Genomic DNA, 22,181 nt, shown 5'->3' with positions numbered 1-22,181 from the left:
TTACTTTGTGCAAGTCTGCTGGAATGGGGAATGATCCATGATCCTGCTCATTTGTTTGTTTCCCTCTTCCTGCCCTTTCTCTTGGAGGGTTTATCCCAGCTGCTCCAGGCTTGTCTGCAGGCACAGCCTGGATCCTGGGATTGTCCCCAGGGTGGGATACTCAGAGCTGAGCTGGTTCTGCTCTGTGCAGATCTGGATCTGTGCTGATCCCCGCTCCAGCCCAGTGCATCCCAGGAGTGGCTGGAGGGACATCATCACCAGTCTATTTCTGTTGGGAAATTGGCTTTTGTGGGCTTCATGATTGATTTCATTTTTGTCTCTTTGCCCTTTGTGCCAGAGGAGCGTTTGTGTGTGAATGGCCTGCAGTGTCTGCAGCCCTGTCAGCATTCCTGCTGGGCTGTGGCCCACGATCCCCACGCCTCCGAGCCCAACAATGCACACTCACACTCCCCTTGCTCCCTGCTCTGCTGACAACAGCAAGTTGAGGTTTTTGGTCTCCCCAACATCTCACTTCCTTCAGAATAGAGGGGGGAGATGTTTGCTCCTGCAGGGAGGCTTTACAACCAACACCCCCCAGCTGGAGCTGCTGCCTGACCCCTTCCCAGCACAGAGATGCCCTGGCTGTGTCTGAGGAAGGGGAGATGTTCTCCTTGTGAACCTGCAGCCCACATTTTGCTTTTCTTCTGGGGGTGACTTGTCTTCAGCTCAGGAGGTCTGGGAATGATGACTTTGGGTGTGGAAGTCGTGGGTATGGAAAGAGCTTTCCTGCCTTGCATTTCTGATAATAAAAACACCTCAATCCAAGTGGTCCTGAGCAGATCTCTCTGACCTTGCCAGGTGTTTTGGGCCTCTGCAGTCCTGACCACGGGTCAGTTTGTCAGCATATCCCAAATCCTACACATGTGCAAGAGCTCTTTGTTCTAAACCATCTTTGCAGTGTTGGAACTGGGCTTTTCCAGGTGCTGCTCCCTGGGGAGCACACTGCTCCTGTGGCAGCCCTGCTCCACGTGGGGCTGAGCTGGGATGGCTGTGCTGATATTCCCACCTCTGTTTGTCCCTTTAATCCTTGTGTGACACGGAGCAAAAGCCACTTGGACACACTTCATTAAGAGCAGGAGAAGGGACTTGCTGCTGCTGGTGTCCCTGGGGCTGTGCAATGCCATGGGAAGGAGCAGCTTTGAAGTCCCTTTTTCCCCTCTGCTGTTTTGTGTTGCTCAGGGCCCTTCCAAAGGCCCCTCTGGGGATCAGGAAGTGTTATCAGATGTGCCTCTATCAGCCCAGAGCAAGCAGTGCCTCCGCCTTAACCGTCGGCTTTTTTGGGGAGCAGGAGCCACACAGCTGCTCTCAACTCTTCCTGTTTCTCTCCTTTCTCTTTGATGTGCTCCTGCCCAGCTTGGGTTGTGCTGCTGTTGTGGTGTGGCTGTGGGACGATGCCAGTCTCCTCTGCTCGCTGCAGTGTCCTGCCTAAAATCCACCCTTGGGATATGGAGGGTCTGGCTGGGCTATGGGAGCATCCAGCAGGGCTGGCTCACCCCTCTCCAGGGTTGGTTTTTGTTCTTTCTCAGTTGCCTTGAGGTGGCCAAGCTTGTTCCAGACCAAGCAGCAAAGGAGGGAAGAAAAAGGAGAAAAAAAAATCAGTTCTCTTCCTCCTTATCAACAGGGCTATAGAAAAGGGAAGTGTGTTCCATTCTGTGGTGCTCACAAGGCCTGTTTTTCCATCACCTTATCAGTTTGGAAATGTTTTGAGTCGAAGATGCCATGAAACCCAAAGAACTGGGAGGCATTACCATGTTTGCCTTTGTAAAATCATTACCAATTTTGAGAGAAGTGAATATTCTTTTTCCTGTGGGAGTTGGGGTTTCTTTTCTTCCTTAAACACAGACCTGGTTTCAGGAGGCTGCTCACTCACCTCAGGCTTGCCTGGGTCTTCCCAGGAAAAGTGGCTTTCTTTCTCCAGACTCTGTTTGTGGATCTTTATTTTGAGATGAGTTCTGTAGCTATAAGATGTGTTAACAGAGTGTTTTCTTATGTCCTGCAAGATGATTATGGCTTATGTGAGATTCCCCCATTAAAACATGCAACTCAGGCACATGAGGCATGCAAGGATTCCTCCTGGGACACCCCACAGCTGGAGCCACGATGGCAAAGCAAACTGCCCGGGGAAAGCTCTTGTGGGACTGGCATCTGCCTGCCCAGGAGCATGAGCAGCTCTGTCTCTTTTCCCAAAACGCGGTGTTTGTATACGGGATTGCTTTCTGGCATTCCTGGCCCCGGGGGGTGGCAGTTTGTACCGCCGGGAAGGCGCTGCCTATTGTGTTCCTCAGCCACTCCAAGTGGGGCTGATGTGTGTTGTAGCCACGCTCCTCTGCAGCTTTCCCAAAGGGGAAGAAATATTTCCTTTTCAAGTGGAGCAGCACGGAGCCAACGGATGGAGCAACAGCCTCTGGTGCCCTCTCAGGCAGGGCTGTGGCCAAGAGCACCCTGTCCTTGCCAGCCTCTGGGGGCAGCAGGGACTGTCACTGTCTGTACCCTCCTCCTGACACTCCTGGCGTTTCCCAGGTGTTGGAAGTGTTGGTTTTTCCCTCTTTTGGGGTAATAATTTCCTGTGTTTGGTAAGCCGAGGTCAAGGAGTGGGAGGAGAGCTGGCCTGCAGCTGTATTGGAGCATCGGGGTCCTGGGGCTGTGAGTGGGCTCTGTGTTTATTCGAGAGCCTGAAGTGACTCCTTGTAAAGAAGTTGTGCTGGTCAGGATTCCTGGAAGGGCATCCAGGGATTGGGTGGTTTCTGTGGTGTGTGCCAGTCAAACTGGGTGAAAACTGGCTGAGAATGCACAGAGAGCTCCTCATTCCCCTGGTCAGGCTGCTGGGACCTGAGGGGCCTTATGGTGTGTGCCTGCAGAAAGAATTGGGGTTTGTAAGGAACAAATATTCAGGGAATTCAGTGCTCCCCATCCCCTAACACACAAACACCGAGCACTTGAGAGACTCCTTGTCCAGCAGGAGCTCAGGAACGGCTCTGAAAATCCAACGGGGGAGCTGTACACTGAGGGAAGGACCATTTAAATGTCCTGTATCTGTATTGAAGCATTGCTTTAACTGTAAAGGAACGATCAGGCACCAGTCCCTGGGATGCTTTTCCTCTCGTCTGTCCCTCCTAGGGAATGTGGACTTCCCGCAGGCAGGGGCTGTGTGGGTGCTGATAGGAGCCTCTGGAGCACGAGGGGGGAAGCAAACAAACAAACAAGTCTGGAGGAGGGAAACGATTAGCCGAGCCTCAGCTGCTTGTTTCCCCTCTTGAATGGCTCTTTCATCAGGATGTGTTGGGACAAGTGCTTTTTCAAGGCAGGATATCAGTGGAAGACACAGTGTTCCCTAAAAGCCATCCAGTTCCCGGGGAGCATCGGCAGCCGCGATTCCTCTGCTCCACACAGAAAATACGCTTGACCTTTTCTTTGCCATCTGCTGGTTTGGGTTTTTTTATGGGTTTAGAAGCAAAAGTATGTGAGTTTTCCAGCTGGTTATGAATCTTTTCGATTTTGCTGACTTCTGTCTGACGCTGGGGCCACCACGATGCTGCCGCCGTGCAAAGAAAACCAGCCCGAATTAGTATGTATGGGTTGTGCTTCGGGGCATCTGTCACCCCTGCCGAGGGGCAGAGAGGATGGGGATGTTCTTTAACGCCAGGATTTGGGTGCTCTTTAGGAGTTTAAAAAAGAAAAAATGCTCGGAGTTTGTTGTTTACTGGGATTGCAGGATTTACAAGGGAGTTGAGCCTGGCCTTTCTCACTGAGCTGTGCCCAGAGCAGTTGTGAGAAGTGGCAGAGCGCAGACAGTTCCCGGAGCGGAGATAAGGGCTGGGCTTGGGTAACGTTGTAGTTACAATGTGGTGTAAACTGTGAGCAAAGAGGCGTTTGGGTGTGTTCCCTGTGCCTGGCACCGTGCTGGGCACATGGAAAGCGGAGCTGGTGTGGAGATGGGCAGCGCTGGGGGGACGGGAGGGTTTGTGCAGGGCAGGAACGGGGATCTCAGTGGGAATGGAAACCTTGCTCTCAGCAGGCTCCTGGCTTTGCTTTCTGGTTCATTTCCACGCACATGGATACACGGGAACAAATATTTTGCTCTGTGAATTGTCCTTTTCCTGGACCACTCTGCTCCAGCAGCACAGCTTTCCCTTTTGCCTGCAACTGGGAATATTCTGCTTTATTGTCACAGATTTCCTGACTGCAGGAGAGGAGAACATCTGTCAAGATGTATCATCAGAGCAGGAGATCCTGATAACTTTGGGAAGGAGCTCTGCTTTTTCCAAGGTTTTTCGTGCTGTAGAAATCCTAGGCAGTACTTTGAGATCAAAGATCCTTTGGGGTAAAACACTGGAGTAAAATATCCTATTTCAGGATATTTTTTTGCTTTCCCAAAGAAATTTTCCCCCAGATTCTCAGGGTGGGAATGCTGTGAATTATCTCCTGGTGCATGATCCAAGCATTCCCTGCCTCTTGTGAGTGCTGAATATCCCATACATTGTGTGGGGGTCGCTGCCTTTGTGTCACTTCTGGCCTTTTTTAACGCTTTCCTGTGAGGTCTGGGGTGAAAAGGAAACAAGGCTCTTCCTGGCTGGCTCTTGGAAGGAGCCACATTCCCATTTGTTCCCATTTGCAGCCGTTATCCTGAGCCAGGCTGAGCTTGGATCCTGCTCACACCCAGCCAGTGAGGTGAGGGGGGAGTGCTGGAACCCTGTGGGAATGGAGGTGGAGAATTGTTGGAATTAGAGTGTTCTTCTCCTGCTGTGCTTTACTGATCTTGTGGAGCCTGAAGTTCAGGCAAAAATTTTAGTTCACTTTTTAAAAGCAACTGAAATCTCTAATTTAAACCTGATCCATATTTTTCTGGGGAATTCTTGAAATTCAGTGGAACAGGAGGAAGCTTTTCCTGGGAACTTGGGCTGTGTTCTTAAGAAGTTAAAAAATCTGAAATTATGTGGATTTCATGTCTGTCCTCACAAAAATGCTGAGGTAGAACAGAGCATTGGGAGCATTACCACTCACTCCTGCCCCAAGGCAAAGACCATGGATAAAATATGGGATAGATGAGTGCTGGGAGCAGTGACTCCAGTGGGATCATTTGCTGGAGCATAAGGAGCTCCTGTATAGCACAGTCTCATAATGGAGCATTTCTGTGTAGTGGATGCAGACAGTAATTGATGGTGATCTATGGCTGCAAGCGTGGGGTGGTGGAAAATTGGGCTTTGGAGCTCTTGTGCTGTTTGGGGAGCAGAGCAAACACATCCCAGGCAATTCCTGTGCAGCTGAAAGGTGTCTCAGGAGACAGGGATTTCCAGCTATGTGGGAAATGCAACTTCACTGCTTCTGGCCAAAGCTGCTTCTGAAGGATTTCTGAGGTTCTTATGTGAAATCTGACTGTGACAGTGCTGTTCTACCTTCTCCTCCTTTATGCTCCTGGGTGTCATTTCCCTCTGGAAATGTCACTGTGTTTGCCCAGACTCTATCCCAGGATGCTGATCCAGCCACAGCACAGCCAAACCTCTGCTCCTGTGCTGGTTGTTTTTCCCTGAGGGTCCAGAGCTGTGTCCTTTCCCTTGGGATGTGCAGCTTCCATCTCCCTTCCCCTTTAAATCTACACAGTTGCAGGTTCTTGTTTTTGCATTCCAGAGAAATGTCAAGAACTGCAATCAGCAGGAAGTGATGGGCTCAGAACCTGCTCTCCAGTCCATTACAGGTCTCAGCCTGTAAAAAGTCCAACCCTTTGCTTCTTTTGAGTTGCAGAATTCTAGAATCAAGTGATAAAGTCATTTCCAGCCCATGACAGCTCAGGCAAGTATCTCCTGCAGGGGCCAAGTAATAAAACAGTGCTGGAAAATGACAGATGAATAATCCATGAATAATCCCAGAGTCATGCTGTGCAAGTGGCTGTGGCAAAATCCTACTATTTTAGTGAGGAAAGCACTTCCTTTCCCAGATGTGCACATTTTGCTGCTCGTTCCTTTCAGCTGACTCCTGTGTGTTTTGTTTTTTATTTTCCAGCCTCAGTGAGAGCTTTTTCATGGTGAAAGGTGCAGCTCTTTTCTTACAGCAAGGAAACAGCTCCCAGGGCCAGAGAAGCCTCCAGCATCCCCACAAGCATGCAGGTAATGATTCAATCCCCTCTGGAGATCCTTTTTCCCTCCCATCCAAAGGGACAGGCTGATGGCACAGGTGGGTGACACCCCAGCTTGTCCTGGAGAGCCTTGTACAACCTGCTGAACAAACCCAGGGTTTCAAATTCCTGAGTTTTTTATTGGGATCATTGAGTTTTGGTTTAAACTTTTATCATTCTCTTGAAACTGTGACTGGAATAGAAACTTATTCTCTGTGAAAACCATGGCATTTTGCATGGCTTTCTTCAGGCAGGGAAGCCTGTGCAGCCAGAAGGGCTGTGTGGAATATCTCTCCATTTCCCTCAGCCACAGAGGAGGAAATGTCACTTGTGCTTCAGTGAGTTAATCTCTGCCTCCCCTTTGGCTTGTGGCAGGGCTGAGTCACAGAGCTCAGCACCCCTTGGGCACTTGGGGATGTCCTGGACGTTCCTCCAGGGGCTCTCCCAGCCTCCAGTCATCTGAAGCTTGGGACTTTTTGCTTTGGAACTTCCTGTTGCTGGTTTTGTCTGGATGTTGCTGGTCAGATTAAGGGATGTTTGATCAGGATTTGGGTATCTGGACAGATGTACATTTGATAGCTCCTCATATCCTGGTTTCAGGAAAACCCCCTTTCCTGTCAGCTCACCACAATCTGTTGGAGTTTATCATGGTTTAAGAACAGACTGTCCTGCTTCCCCCAGGCCCTTCCAGCTGCCAGCTGGTGGGAAGAAATGGCAGGGAGTGGTGTGGTGAGTGTACACAGAGATTTGGATGCAGATAAGGGCATCCAGGGAAGTTGATTCTGCTTCCCCAGATTTACACCCTCTGCCTTTGGCACTTTGGGAATAGGTGGGTACTGGGCAAGAAGAGCTGGGGTTTTGGGGCATTTTGAGGGCAGGAGCCTGTGGGAAAGGCACAGTGTGGTACTGTGTGGTGCTGCTTAGCAAACACTCCAGCACAAAGGGGGTGTTTGAGTGCCAAGCTTGGCTTTGGGTTTCTTTAACTGTCAGCAATTCCACATACCCAGCAAACAGCCTACGGAAGGAATTTTATCTCCCATGGAAAGTTATGAGTGCATTACTGAGTTATTAGATGGGAACTTGGTTTGTTTTCCTGTAGATTCCTTGTTCCTTTCGTCTGCTTTCCCCAAACAGAAATGTACCCACAGGACTGGAGCTGAGGGGACTCAGTGCACGAGCAGAACTTGGAGACAGAAGGGCTCCATCACCCAAGCCAGGCCATTGCTGCAGCCCTTCCCTCTGGAGGTCACTCATGCTCAGTCACACCCTCTGCAGGGCTGGTGGGGCTGATCCCACCACGCTGGGGGTGATTCACTGCTCAAAGTTGTTCTTTTCTCCTTTGTTCCTGTTTTTTTAATCAGAGTTTTTCCTTCTCTTCTTCCTCACCTGTTCTCATGGCCAAACTTTTCTGTCCTCTCTAGGGTGCTGTGACAGGAAGAGAAATCCTCCCTTGTGCCAGGCACTGGTGGTTTCAATTGATTTGGTGGCTTCCAAATTCTGTAAGGTTGGGTTCTCACCCATCCAGGGAATGCCCATCCAAGAATCTCATTGCTCTTAGTGCTCTCTGGGACAGCAAAGCTAATTGACCTCCTTAATTAGTATTTGTTTTGACTCAAAACCATCTAATTTCTTTAAAGGTCAAGACTCTGCTGATTCCTAGTGCAGCAGGAGCCCCTTTGTGATGATTGCTGTGCTTTCTGTGCAGGTGACTTGCCCCAGCACCTCCAGGTGATGATCAACCTCCTGCGCTGCGAGGACAGGATCAAACTGGTAAGAACAGGTGCATTTTCCTGCTCTCTTTTCTCTTGGAAGTGTTTGCAACAGACCTGTAGAGGAGCAGGAAAAGCATTGGCAAATCCTGGATTTCAGAGCTGCTTTAACTTTGTGCTGGTTTCCAGCCCTACCCATTTTCCTGACCCCTCCTGTTGTCCTGGTCCTTGTGTCCAGGTGTGAGTTGGCTCAGGGAACTGCTCTGCCTGAAATGGGTTGTTGTGTTAGATTTCATTTTCCATCCAGCTGACAAACAGTAATGCAGGAGGAGAGACAGGACCTTGCTGATTCTCTTGGACACTTTTAAGTCAGCCTTGAAATTGCTTGCATCAGCTGGGCTGGGCTTTCTTTTGAAGAAATCTGCAGATAAAAATCTGCTGTAAAAGTCACTTCTCTGCAGAGAAGTTGATGCCAGTTGTGCCTCCTGCAGGACTGAGCTATTTCAGTGAAGGTTTGGGTGTGGGAGAAGCCTGCCTGTTTTCAGTTCAGTGCATGACCAGTATTTTAACACTTCCTGCTTGAAACTTCAGAGCAAACCTTTGGGTTACATTCTGTAGCGTTTCCCCAACCTGTAATCTCAGCTCATCTTCCCCTCACCAAAACAGCAACAAGCCTTGCTGTATCTTCCATACTGCACTAAATAAAGCTTTTGGGGGTAGTCAGACCTTGCAAAGCCCTGTGGCAGCACTAATGAGGCAGAGGGGCTTTGCAGGCCGTGCGTTTGGAGAGCGTGTGGAGCGACCGCGTGCGCTACATGGTGGTGGTGTACAGCAACGGGCGGCAGGACACCGAGGAGAACATCCTGCTGGGAGTGGACTTCTCCAGCAAGGAGAGGTAGGTCTGAGCTGGCAGCCAGGCAGGATGGGCTCTCTGGCAGCACCAAAATGTCCCTGAGCAGTTGGGTTACCTGCATCTGCAGATTGCAGCGAGGGAAAGGACACGGAGATTGTCACAGACACATTTTATGAAAAATCCTTTCCTTAGGATTTTTTCTCCTGAGAAGCTGAGAGGCCTCAGGAACAAAATGTAAGCAATGGTTATCTGCTGCTGTGGAATGCAACAGGTGCATCTGGGATTGGTCTCATGTGGTTGTTTCTAATTAATGGCCAATCACAGCCCAGCTGTCTGGACTGTTTCAGTCAGTCACAAGCCTTTGTTATCATTCCTTTTCTATTCTTAGCCAGCCTTCTGATGAAATCCTTTCTTCTATTCTTTTAGTATAGTTTTAATACAATATAGATCATAAAATAATAAATCAAGCCTTCTGAAACATGGAGTCAGATCCTCATCTCTTCCCCCATCCTAAGACCCCTGCAAACACCATCACAGGGGATGAGTCTCTTTCAGCCTCTGTGGAATCAAAGGCTGTGGCATCCACCTCACCAGTGGGAGTTTGCTGCCTGTTCCCTACAAAATGCTCTTGCAGACACATTTGCAAAACTGGAACTCATTCTCTCCCCCAGACTCCAGTGTGTTGATGGAATGATGCAATGGAGCTGCTTTTGTAGTAGCTTTGTTGCCAAATAACGTCAAAAAACAATACTGCAGAAGTGGCTCCAAAACCAACAAACAACTGTGTCAGCAACGAGCTGTTCCTTTTGTCTGCCTGATAAGAGCACACAGTATTTGGAAAAGCAAGTGAAATATTTTGTTATTGCAGCCTCTCTCAGATTATTCCAGTTCTGGTGAGTAAACCAAGGCAGAAAAGCTCTTGGCTCAGGGAGAAGGGGCTGGTTTGGCAGAACTGGAGTCAGAGGCTGGAGCTGCCAGGCTGTTGTGTGTGTTCTCCCAGGATTTAACAAGCTGCCCTGTCCTTGTGGTGCAGCTTCTGTGAGCTTTGTTTCATTCTGGAAAACCTTAGTGGTGGTTTCCCCTGGAAGGTAGGAAGGGGAAGCTCTGTACAGCAGAGGGATCTGTAGGGAAGCTCCCAGCCTTGTCAGATTATTGTCATTGGCTTTGATGCTGCCTCTGTTCTGCTCTGAAATTCCCATGTGGCATTCCCTTGGTGTGCCACAGCAGGGGAGGTTTGCCATGTCACCCTCCACTCTGAAACAGCCTTACATTAATTGGCTCCTGGTGATTATTGATGTGAGGCAAGAGGAAGGATGGAGTTCTGTTGCTGTCTGCATCCCAATTTCCTTTAAAACCTGAATATCTCAGTAGCTTAATTATTTATGGCTAGGAAGTTCCTGGCCTTCATTATAGCAAGGTTTTCTTGCCAGATTGCCTGTCTGAACTGAAAGTGTTCTTTTGGGTCAGATAAACCCCTAAAATCCATTTTCATCTGTTCCACCTGTTAGAGTGATCCCATGGAGCAATCACCACGAGTTATCACCTTGTCAGACCTTCAGACTCCAGCTTCCAGTTTTATTTAATGGCCTGAAATATTACAAGAGATTACTAGAGCAAGGCTTGAGGATTTTAAAATTTAAAGAGTATTAATAATTTAGGCTATTGGCATGACCACATTGTGGCCTATATTTAACTTCCTGTTTCACCATCTCTCTTCCAGTAAAAGCTGCACTATAGGAATGGTTCTTCGCCTGTGGAGTGATACTAAAATCCATCTGGATGGGGATGGGTAAGAAACCACATTGAAAGGATAAATGTGAATGTCCTTCCCTACCTGGGGGCTGCTCTGGGAGAGATTCTCCATCACCTTGCAAATGAAGTGCCCATTTTGGATTCATGGCTGCAGAGTCCTCTTATTCAGACAGTGAGTTCTTGTCTTGCTGCCCTCACACTGCTCCTGTGGCTCCAGGGAATGCTCTGAAACCCCACTGAGGACTGGAGCTCCCCTTCCTGGCAGCCTCTTGCCATTCATACTTGGGAGGTTGGAAAATCAGTGAGAGAAATTCTCATCCTGATTCTTTTGGCCTTTGTGTGCAGTGGCTGTTTGTGGAGGGCAGGTTGGGGTGCAGAGAAAAGCAGTTTTTGACTCAATTTTCCCTCTCTCCATCAGTGGCTTCAGCGTGAGCACTGCAGGGAGGATGCACATCTTCAAACCTGTGTCAGTGCAAGCCATGTGGTACGTGAGGGGTGGGCTCAGGGAGACACTCTCCTTTCTGTCAGTAAATTTTAGAAAAATCAGCTGCATTTTAGCCTTCTCCACAGTGGGTATTTAGTGAGCTGCAGCAGAGATCTGCTTCCCTGTGTCAGCAGAGGGGCTGTGGGAATCCTGATCCCAAAGCAGGATCTGCTGCTTCAGTTCAGAGCAACTCTGTGTCCTTCAGCATGGGAGAAGTGGCACCAGGGAGATGAATAAATATGAAAGATGAGCTCGAATTCCAAGAATTTCCCCTCTCTGCATGTTTCTCTCACTGGCTGACAGAGGAGGTTCAGGGCCCATTGCCAGCCTGTGGCATTCCCAGTGTCCTGCCCCATTCCTGGGGTTCCTGCAGCCCCAGGTGTCCATTCCCCTTCCAGCTCCTGCCACCCCTCCCCTGTGCAGGGATTCCAAACCCCTGAGCCAGCAAATTCCTCCCTGAAGAGGCTGCTCCACATGGAACTGCATCTCCCTCTGCCTGGGCAATGCTGTGTCCCCTTGGAGCCTGGAGAGATTCCTGTCCCTGCAGCATCTCCTAGGGAGGAGATACAGCTGTGCAGCAGGATGTTGTGCTGGGGATGGTTTGGTACAAAAACAAACAAATCTCCTGTTCCTGTCAGTTTTGAATTTGGCCCCTTCTGTTGCCAGCCTTGGATGTGGTTGATGTGTTCAGTGCAACAACTTCAGAGTAGAGCCTTAAAGAAAGGAAAAATTGAGGAGGGAAGAAAGGAAAAAGTAATGTTAGGATTTGCAAAAACAAATGACCCAATCTGGGCCCTGTCCCTGGAGCCTGTCAGGGGCCAGGAATGCTGGTAAATATGCATCAGGCTCCTTGCTGGAGGTGGTTGGAAAATTGTCCCTGTTCTTTATCTTCCTTTGGCTGTACAAGCTGGTTCATGATTAGATCCCAGAGCGACTTGTGCCTCCTTCTTCCCTATTAATTAGGAGAAGATTTCAGCCCCTGACTCAGCCCTGCTGTGAGAAGCCCCCAAGGTGCAGTTTGTGCCTCTTTGAGCTCTGGCACCATAAATTTCCTGCTTTCAAAGAGCAAACTGCAACAACGAAAGCTGAAAATCACTTTTCTCTATGAAACTCTCTCAGCTCCTGCTTTGTCTGCTCACAGCTGCCCAAATCTCTTCTCCCACCGTGCAGGTCTGCTTTACAGATCCTCCACAAAGCCTGTGAAGTTGCCAGGAGGTACAACTACTTCCCAGGGGGGGTGGCCTTGGTGTGGGCCACCTACTACGAGAGCTGCATCAGCTCGGAGCAGAGCTGCATCAACGAGTGGAACGCCATGCAGGACCTGGAGTCCACCCGCCCCGACTCCCCCGCCCTCTTTGTTGACAAGTCAGTGCAGCATTTTATTTGGGAAAGTTTTCTTGGCTCATGAAGGAAATCTTCCCTTCTCCCTGTTCTTCCTGGCCTGGTTCTTTTCTGGGGCTACAAAAGAGAATTTGTGTGAAATAATCAGACCCGAAACTTTAGCTTGTGATATAATGTATAAGCACCAACAAACTGCTTTTTTTCTTTTTTTTTCTATGATTCCCATAAAGATTCCCTTTAACCCAAGCCTTTCCCCTCACTCCTCAGTGCTGTGCAGGTGCTGCCAGCCTGGATTCATCCTCTCCTCTTCCTGTTCCTCCCCAGGCCGACAGAAAGGGAACGAACGGAGCGGCTCATTAAAGCCAAGCTCCGGAGCATCATGACCAGCAAGGACCTGGAAAATGTGACTTCCAAGGAGGTAAATACAAAAAATTCTCACTCTTCTTCTTCCTGCCAGACTCCCTCTCTAGAGAGTGGTGAGCAGGCACCAGATGCCTGGGTGTCCCTGGCTTTGGAATGTGCATTTCAACCGTTCTGTAAAGGCTCTGCTCTGGCTTTGCTGCAGCTCCCTCCTGAGAAATCAGGATAATCCCAGCATCACAACTGTCTGTCAGGACCTCAGTAACAGCTGTGTGACTTTCAAATTAGATTTGAAGGTTTTATTTCCTTTTTTTTTTCCTGGACAAATGTCAGAGGACCTTGCAGACAGCATTTTGCTGGTGAGTTTATGGATGGAAAATCACAAATCAAGGCTAGAGCTCGTTGGGATCCATCCCCCAGGCTGGTGTAATCCATCCACCCACGGTGCAGACGTGATCAGAATGGGAATGGTTCTTTTTGGGGTGGTTTTTGGTTTTTAAGGCAGGTTATTAACATGCAAGTGGTAGGAGGAAGCTGAGAACGTGTCTGTCTGTGGATGTGTTCACTCCTCCTGCAGACAAGCTCTTGTTCTTTATCTCTCAAATTACTATTTTTAAGGAGCAGGTACCCCAAAATACTTCTTTTCCCCTCAGATGTTATCTGAAGCTTTATTTACAGCTCCATAGTTTGGGGATTTAGGATACCAGGATGCCAGGGCAAAGGACAGTGGTTTTAAACTGGCAGAGGGGAGAGATAGATGGGATATTGGGAAGGAATCCTTCCTGGTGAGGGACTGGGATGGAATTCCCAGAGAAGCTGGAATCCCTGGAAGTGTCCAAGGCCAGGTTGGACAGGGCTCGGAGCAAGCTGGGATAGTGGAAGGTGTGGAATGAGATGAGCTTTAAGCTCCCTTCCCACACAAACCATTCTGGGATAATTGGAGAGGTGCCACATGCTGAAATTCCTGGTCTCCAGAAGGTTGAGTCCCTGTTGCTGTTTTTAATGAAAAAGTGAAAAGTGTTCTGCAGGGAAGTGCCCACAAATATTTGTGTTGGACACCAAGATTCCAATGCCATCCTTTGCGTTTGCTCTGCAGATCCGAAATGAGCTGGAGAAACACATGAACTGCAACTTGAAGGAATTCAAGGAATTTATAGACAATGAGATGCTGCTGATCCTGGGTCAGATGGACAAACCATCCCTGATTTTTGATCATTTGTACCTGGTGAGTGGCAGGAGCTCCAGGAGAGCTCTGCTGTGCTGTGTCCAATCCTTTGCCACTAGATGGTACTCCAGGCAAAACCAGGCTCTGCCTCTGGAACAAAGACTTCCCAGAGATGAGCACTTTGTGCCCATTGGGTCTTTTTGTTGTTGTTCTGGATAGAGTCAGAGGAACTGCTCGTGTTTCAGGGCAAAATCTGCTTTTTAAAAGTTTAAAGCTTTCTCTTGTGAAGGTCTGGGGAGAATCTAAGATGTAACTACGCCCAGGGTTTCAGGATTTGCCTCACTTCTCATGGGTGGCATGTCTGGGATCACAGGTGCATTCATTTCATTTCCCTGAATTATTTCTCCCCGTGTTTAAAACTGCAGAGTGGCCAGGGGCAGTGATTTGGGATGAGCTCAGTCTCACCCTGGCCTGGAACTAACTCTGTGGGTGAGTTGTGCCCTGGTCCCTCCTTCAGCAGGACAGGACATCAATGCCCTATTTCTGTCTCAGAGGCTCAGGAGGATGGCTGGGGCTGGGGGATTGCAGAACCTGAGGGAAAAGGGGCTGTTTTGGGGTCCCTTGGGAACGTGTTTTTGTGGCTGTTGCAGGGCTCCGAGTGGAACGCTTCCAACCTGGAGGAGCTGCAGGGCTCGGGGTGAGTACTGCTCCTCCCAGCTCCAAACCCTCCCCTGTGTGCCTGCAATTCCCCCAGGACTCTGCAGAGGACATTTGCAGGCTCTAAGGATGATTTTACCCCTCAGCCACATGGTAACTTCCCACCAGCAGCTGTGTGGAGAAATCTCTCCAACCTCAGAGAGTGAAAATAACAAAACTTGTCATTGCTGAGGTCCATCAGGATCTCCATCCCCCAGTGTTCCCAGTGCTGTGCCAGGTGTGAATTCCTGCAGGCTGCAGAGGAGCAAAGGTTGCAGCACTAAGGAAAAAAAATCTCCATTCAGATGGAGCAGAGCTGCCTGTGGATGAGCAAACTCCTCCTCACCTGCCTGCACAGGCAGCTCCAGGTGTCCCTCCCATCCCCATGGTGCTGCTTGGCTCCATTCCCTGCCACACTTTTTGGATCAGGAAGAATTCTGCCCATAAATATTTGCTGGTCACTCAAGGCCTGCACCAACCTTGCTGTAAGGAACTGAAATTCTTCACAATTTCAGCACAGCTGAAAATGTTTCATTTGGAGTCCTTGGGAGCAGATGTCTGCACATCTTGGGACAAGGAAATCAAGCAGGGTATTAATGATTATGTCTTGCATTGGGATATGCAGTGTCCAAAGGCAAAGCTGGACAAATTCTGAGACAAATATCCTGTGTCCTTGATTTTTCTCAGTGATAGGAGGTGATAAATCAATCTGGACATTCATTCTGGGATACCTTGTTATCCCTGCTGTGATATTTGGCAGGAATCAGGAGATAGCATGTGGCTCTCATGGTTTTGGTCAGAAAGAAGGGGAAGGGATGGGATTGCAGCTAAAACCTGCAGCTGGAGATGGTGATTCCTGGGCTGTGGTCCCAGATGATTCACTTCTTTCTGCATCCCCAGAGCTGTGTAACTCAGCAAGGAGTTCCCGGTTGGGTTACACAGACTCAGAGACAATAAATGGGATAAAATAAACTTCTCCCAGGGTGTTTGGACACTTGGGATGTGCTGGCAGTGAGAGGTGGCAGAACAGCCCCTGTGTGCCCTGTGTACCAGGAGTTTAGGATTAGGGCTTAGGCAAAACCTTACAGCTCGTGTTGGGTTGGATAGCATGGATTCACAGTGCCCCTCAGGGCCTGTTTGGTGACCATGGCAGCTCAGGGTGTCTCTCCTGGTCCCACAGCATTGACTACATCCTGAATGTCACCCGGGAGATCGACAACTTCTTCCCGGGCCTGTTCGCGTACCACAACATCCGCGTGTACGACGAGGAGACCACGGACCTGCTGGCACACTGGAACGAGGCTTATCACTTCATCAACAAGGCCAAGTGAGTGCTGGCACACCTGGCCCTGGGGGAGGGCACATCCCAGCTCTCTGTGCCTCATCTTGGGCCCTCACAAAGCCACAGGAACTGCAGGGCCTTGCATCATTCCAGTTCCTGGAGCTCCCTCGTGCCCTGTCCCTTCCTGGACTGGCATTAACCTGTTCTAGCCCAGCATTTTTGTCACTACTTTGTTTTGCTTCCGAAAGGAAATGAGGATGTTTCCTCTTCTGGAGACATTCTGGAGCTGCTCCAGCTGTGTCTGTGTTGGATCTGCCCCAGCTGTCTCTGCAGACAGAGCCTATCAAACCCTGTTGAGCCTCTACACTCAGTCTTTTCCCAGTGATCCCAGTATCCAAAGACTTGGATGGAGGCATGGTGGTCTCTGAAATGAGTGAGGCTGCCCATCTCTAACTCCCAGCTTTTGTGGACAGGGATTCTTCTCCTGGCCCTCATCATCCCGAGTGTTCTCCCCTCCAGAGCCGTGGTGCAGGGTGGGCAGAGCAGGGAGCGCTGTCCCTCCTTCAGTGAATCCATAACAGATCCATAACCAGTGACATGGGATTTATTCTCCTGTTTGTCCTGCTGCAGGAAGAACCACTCCAAGTGCCTGGTGCACTGCAAGATGGGCGTGAGCCGCTCGGCATCCACGGTCATCGCCTACGCCATGAAGGAGTTTGGCTGGTCCTTGGAGAAGGCCTACAACTACGTGAAGCAGAAGCGCAGCATCACGCGGCCCAACGCCGGCTTCATGCGGCAGCTGCTGGAGTACGAGGGCATTTTGGATGCCAGGTAAGGCTGGGCATGACTGGGAAGGAAAGGAGCTGGTTGTGGATAACATCACAAAGGCTCTGTTGGTGTCATGGCCACAGATGTGTGAGGGGTGTAGCCTGAAGGGTCCCTTGAGAAGGGACCCTGGGCCAATCATGCTTTTCTTAAACCTTCCCTGTGCCAGGCTCCCTGTGTGGAAATTAGCTGGGAGAGCTGCTCTGGTGTAATTCAGGGAGGGTTTCTCCGTGCTTGGGAAGCACGTTGGATTTCTCAGCAGTCAGGGCTGCTCAGCACAGCATTGTTCTTGTTTTATGAGGCAGAACTGAGCTCAGGCCATTCCGGAGGCAAAGTGTTCGTGCTTCTGTGCCAACCCCAGGGCTCTGTCACTGCAAGGGCCGTAGTATTTATCTGCTAAATAGAAGGAGAGAATTCTGTCCCCTGGTTCAGCAGGAACTGTGCCACGGGACGTGCAGAGGGGTCACTTTGGGCTGTTGTGCTCTGAGGGGGCTTCTGTGCCCTGAGGGGTCTCCCAAGGTCTGATCCCACCCTGGCTGCACTCAGGGAACTGCTCTGGAATGGGCAGGTGGGGGCAAAAATCCCAATGGTGAAGATATTTTGTGCAAGTGGGATCTCAGGTCTGGGCCCAGCCCCTGTGTTCTGAGCTGTGGAGACAGAAGGAAGCTCCTGGCACTGGGCATCCTGCAGGGCAGTCACTCGTGTCCTTGTCCTCTCCCCAGCAAGCAGCGCCACAATAAGCTGTGGAAGCAGCAGGCAGAGAGCAACCTGCCCCAGAACACCGATGGCACCACAGGCTCGGGAGACTTCCTACTGGAGAGCTTGGACATTGACCTGGAAAACCGCCTGGCTGACCTGGACATGCCTTCCCAGTCTGCCTACCTGGACAACCGGGCCGGCTCCGAGGGCTTCGGGTACTGCTTCCGCCGCCTCTCGGACACGCTGCTGGAGAACAAAATTCCCGGCGACAGGGAGGGCTTCTTCCACATGGAGCAGCTGGAGCGGGATGCCCTGGTGGGACAGCCTCCATCTGCACCTTCCCAGGGGAGGCTGCTGGAGATGGAAAAGGCCCCAGAGAGAGCGGAGCCACTGGCAGAGCTGGGCGGCTTCTGTGAGAAAGAGGCAAAGAAGAAGCTGGACTTCAGCCCCAGGAAGGGAAGGATGGTCCTTGGGGAGCCAGGGGAGGACGGTGTGAGGGAGGAAAATCCCATGGAAAAGTGGAAGCGGCGTTTGTCCATGCACAAGGAGGAGAGCAGGCTCAATAGGGAGAACTTGAATAACAACAACAGCAAAAGGAGTTGCCCAGAGGATTTTGAGGTGCGTATGGAGGTGAGATGGAGGGGATTGGCATGGCTGACTCTGCTGCAAGTGAAACTGCTCTTCTCATCCTCATAGCCCAGTTTCATTTGACTTGGATAAAGCCTTTCATTCCATGATGAGCTTCTCCCCTTTCGAGGCGCTTCTCACCAGGGCTTTGCTTGCCCGAGCTGTGGATGTAGATGCCAGAGAGTGCCCAGTGAGTGCCCTGTAAAGTGCTGTGGGCAGCTCGCTTGCATGACCCTCGCTTGGCACGGTAGGTATTCCTTGGAGACACTGTCTGCTGGGAAAGCACGTGGCTTTAGTTCCTGCTGCAGGGCCTGAGGTGGAAATGGGCTTTGTTCCAGATCTCTTTGGCTGTCCCATCCCTTGTGGGCTGTGCTGGTGTCTGTTCTGTGCTCGTTGATCTGTCCCTGTTTTCTCTCCTGCAGCACGATGCCGTGTTTGGGATCCTCAGCAAGGTGAAGCCTTCCTACCAGTCCTGCACTGACTGCATGTACTCCTCAGCGGGGTTGGCCCCCGACCCCTTTGGGGAGCAGTGCGAGAGGCTCGGCGCCGGCGCCGCGCGGCGCAGCAGCACCATCTGCACCCAGCCCCCCCTGCTGTCCCACCTGCACTCCCACCTGATGGAACACCTGCCCAGCAGGGCACCCCCCGAGGAGCCAGGCAGGACTAAACATAACGAGGCTCCGCTCCCTCTGGCACCAGGAGCCGGGGCTGCGGAGGTTGGCACGTGCAGGTCCCTGGATCAGCACTGCGGCCTTTTGGAGAGAGGGAAAGATGCGCCAAAAACCCCCGAGAAAACTCTGCTGCCCAGGAGAAACTCCCACTGTGACAGGAGCCTCCTTCACGCAGAGGTGGTGAGGGAAGAGTCTCTGGCCAGAAAGGACCCCAGACCTACCAAGGACCTGAAGTACCTGTTGTTCAGCAAAGACTTGGAAAAGCCGAGCGCCAACAGTTACTTGATGCAGCACCAGGAGTCACTGCTCCAGCTGCAGAAAGCAGGGTTGGTCAGGAAGCACACCAAAGAGCTGGAGCGCCTCAAGAGCCTGCCCTCAGACCCCTCAGCACTGCTCAGGGACAGCCCCCTGGGCAGGGTGGACTCCAGCATCGTGGAGGAAAGCGAGGACTTGATGGCCCATCCTGGCCTTGTGCCTCTCCTGGCACCAGCCCCGCTGGTGCCTGGAGATGCCGAGAACGACATGGAGAAGCTGGGGGTGAAGCGTGTCCTGGAGGGGATCTCCCAGAAAACCTCCACACCAGCCAGCTGCCGCCTGGAGCACACGAGCAGCTTCACCAAGGACTTCCTGAAGACCATCTGCTACACCCCCTCCTCCTCCCGCAGCTCCAACCTGACCCGGAGCTCCAGCAGCGACAGCATCCACAGCGTGCGGGGCAAGCCCGGCCTGGTGAAGCAGCGCACGCAGGAGATCGAGACCAGGCTGCGCCTGGCCGGCCTCACCGTGTCCTCCCCCCTGAAAAGGTCCAACTCCCTCGCCAAGCTGGGGTGTCTGAACCTGTCCTCCGAGGATTTGTCGAGTGACGTGGACGTGGCCACCATCACAGACTCCAAGGAGGCCGTGTCCAGCGAGTGCTCCGTGCTCTGTGAGCCCCCGCCGAGGAGCGCGGACGGCACCTCCAAACCAGGGGTGAAGCCTCTGCCTGGGAACTTGAAGAACACGCTGTGGATGGGCAAAAGTTGATGCTTTGCAGGGGGAGGAGGGGGCTGGATTTTGGGGGTTTGCAGCATTTATTCATTACACCAGTGCTGTTTTATCATCTGACTTGCAGCAGCTCATCTGGTGCCACCTCCTCGTCCCCTCTTTGTGCTCCAAGAGAGGAGGAAAGAACCATGATGGGTCACAATGAAGGGCACAAGGGAAATAAAATGTGTTGCATGGCTTAGAGGAGGATTTGGTGTGTGACTTGCCTGTTGTCCTGCAGGATACTCTTCCTAGTACTGTTTGCCAAGTGTAATAATGTGGATTTGTGTGTGGTTATGGATAGATATTTGTATCTCTATCTATATCTAAAATGCTGAAATATTCTGTTTCAAAGACTCAAAATAATTATTCATGACGTTTTTTTACAGAACAAACACAAGTCTCTGTTTAAACAGGGCACTTGTGGAAAATCCTTAAAATGGTGACACGCACACTACCTCTGTTCTCGCTGGCTTTTTGTCCTGGTTTATTGTTTGGGGCTTTTATCCAAAAGGCTTTTCCCAGAATTCTTGCTGTTGTTTGAAGGAATTCTTTTAGCTGTAAAGGCCTGGAGGAGTGTGGACACAGAGGCTTCCCCAGGCCTTGCTGGGAGGTGACAGAGTGCTGAGCTGTGGGGACACTGTGGCCTGATGTCACCCTGGCTGTTGCTGTCACAGGTGTTGTGTTCTTGGGGTGTTTTGCTGTCGTTGTGGTTGGTGTTGTCCCAGTGCTGACAGAGCCTGGCCAGTGGTTGCCTGTGGACCCTCGTGATGTGAAGCTGTGTCAGTGTCGTGGGTGCTCTGGGGACCCTCTGTCACTGGGCTGGGGGTGACGTGAGGTGGCCGAGCAGGGGTGGCTCTCCTGGACCCCGGCAGGTGACAGAGCGTCTTTTGTGGTTGTGCTGTTGGTTTTGTAGGATGGTCCCTGTGCCCAGGGAGTTGCTGGAGGAGTCCTGGGTGTTGTTTATGGTGGGCATCAGGAGTTTGGGTGCCACAGCCAGGCTGGGCCTGTCCCAGAGCTCACAGGGCTGTGAGAGCCACATGAACCCTGCTGGGGGGAGCAGTTGGACGGAAACACGGACACACTCTGAGAGAGGAATGTTGGAGCAAGGATGGGCAGCCAGGGGCTGTCCATGCTCTCAGTCCAGTGTTACCCCCTCCTGCCAGGGCTGATGCTTGGATTCCATAGGGAATTCACATTTTCTTTGAATCATTTTGGCAACCAGCGTGGCCGAGAGCTGCTCCATGTAAGCCCTCGCTGAGTCCAGAGGGAAGAGCCTGGGAAGTGAGCAGTGGATGTGCTCCAAACCTCTGATCCCATGTGAGGCCTTGTGCCTTTGGGTGATGTTTTGAAGTAGATTTGGGGGGTCAAAGAGGTGGATTTGCTCACCCTGGCTGCGAGTGTGAGTATTCCCACATTTTAAAATCTCCATGGAAAGGCTTTCTTGCAACTCCCCTCTGAGGTGGGGCAGAGCAAGGCTGCAGCAGCTGCTCTGAACTCTACTGATTGAAAATCCAGTGTCTTGAGGAAGGGAGCTGTGCATTTTCCTGCCCTAAATGCCTGGAGTTCCCCTTTTCCCCTTAAGCATAAGATCCTGCATGTTTCATTTGTGTGAGGAATTGTAGGGACAGGCAATCAGTGAATAATTGTCCCTCCTGAAAGAGTCTGAATTTGATTTGCACTTGCTCCACCCGGGAGTGCTGGTGTGGAGCAAAAGCTGCTCTGGAAGTTTTGGAGGAGCCTCTGCTTATTTGGGCTGAGGCTGCGCTGGGTCATGCTCAGGGCAGGATGAAACCCCACAAGCCCAGGGCTGGATCCATTCCCTGTGTTTGGATCATCTTCATTCTCCTTTGCACCCAGATTCAGATTTGGGAAGGGGCAAACGGCAAACCTGGGGCTGTTGGGTACCGCAGGGTCGGAGCAGCACCTGGGGAACCTCCCTGTCCCCTCCCCGGGACAATTCCACCGTCACCCTCGACTCGCCAGGGTTGCCCACGGGTTATTGTTCTGTGTGTGCTGCCGACCCTTCCCATCACTGCCTGCCTGAGGGAGGAGGTGCTGGGAACGGTTTTGAATGAATTTGGAAAATTCCGTGAACTGATACAAGCGAACATCTGATTTCCTTCCTGTTTCTCGAGTGCCTGCCGGGTTCTGCCGCGTCCACCCCGCCGCGTTCCGGGCTCAGCTCGGCACCCGCCGCCTTCCCCCGCTGCTGCTCCCGCCTGGCTCCGGCTGGATCAGCCCCAGGCTTCGCTCCGGGCCCGGGGCTCCCTCCCCGCGTGCCCGGGATGCGGACACGGCTTGGTGGGAGCTGCTCCGGGAGCTCCGCTGTGCCATTCCCGGGGGGCTGTAGCCAAACTCCCCCGTCCCGTCGGGTTTGTTGCATGACAAGGTTGATGTGCTTGTCCTCCCCACGTGTCGTACGTGTCCTTACGATGGAGTGCCTTACTCATAGTTTACAAACACTGTGTATCTGCTGAGCTGTTGGACTCTGCTGTTTGCTGTTCTCTAGGGAGTTTTTGGTGCTTTTGGTGTTTCCGATGGCA

General features: G+C 51.4%; 1 protein-coding gene across 3 annotated transcripts in view; it reads left to right on the top strand.

The window, feature by feature from the left end:
• Positions 1-20,092, top strand: part of SSH1 (slingshot protein phosphatase 1) — a 31,320-nt gene extending 11,228 nt beyond the window's left edge. The window contains exons 1-14 of one of the 3 annotated variants that reach the window (XM_054645584.2): positions 3,367-3,604; positions 6,037-6,140; positions 7,854-7,918; positions 8,631-8,752; positions 10,431-10,499; positions 10,881-10,946; positions 12,117-12,311; positions 12,612-12,705; positions 13,744-13,872; positions 14,463-14,509; positions 15,689-15,835; positions 16,421-16,621; positions 17,338-17,932; positions 18,364-20,092. In XM_054645584.2, the coding sequence (XP_054501559.2) occupies positions 3,519-3,604; positions 6,037-6,140; positions 7,854-7,918; positions 8,631-8,752; positions 10,431-10,499; positions 10,881-10,946; positions 12,117-12,311; positions 12,612-12,705; positions 13,744-13,872; positions 14,463-14,509; positions 15,689-15,835; positions 16,421-16,621; positions 17,338-17,932; positions 18,364-19,635 (3,192 nt within the window). In that variant the 5' untranslated portion in view covers positions 3,367-3,518 and the 3' untranslated portion in view covers positions 19,636-20,092. The other 2 variants (XM_054645582.2, XM_054645586.2) reach the window with 2 other exon arrangements.
• Positions 20,093-22,181: the final 2,089 nt, after the last annotated feature.

This window comes from Agelaius phoeniceus, chromosome 18 (genome assembly GCF_051311805.1).
Source record: "Agelaius phoeniceus isolate bAgePho1 chromosome 18, bAgePho1.hap1, whole genome shotgun sequence".
NCBI classification, from domain to species: Eukaryota; Metazoa; Chordata; class Aves; order Passeriformes; family Icteridae; genus Agelaius; species Agelaius phoeniceus.
The sequence above is the reverse complement of the archived record's forward strand: the minus strand, read 5'-3'. Positions and strand labels throughout refer to the sequence as shown.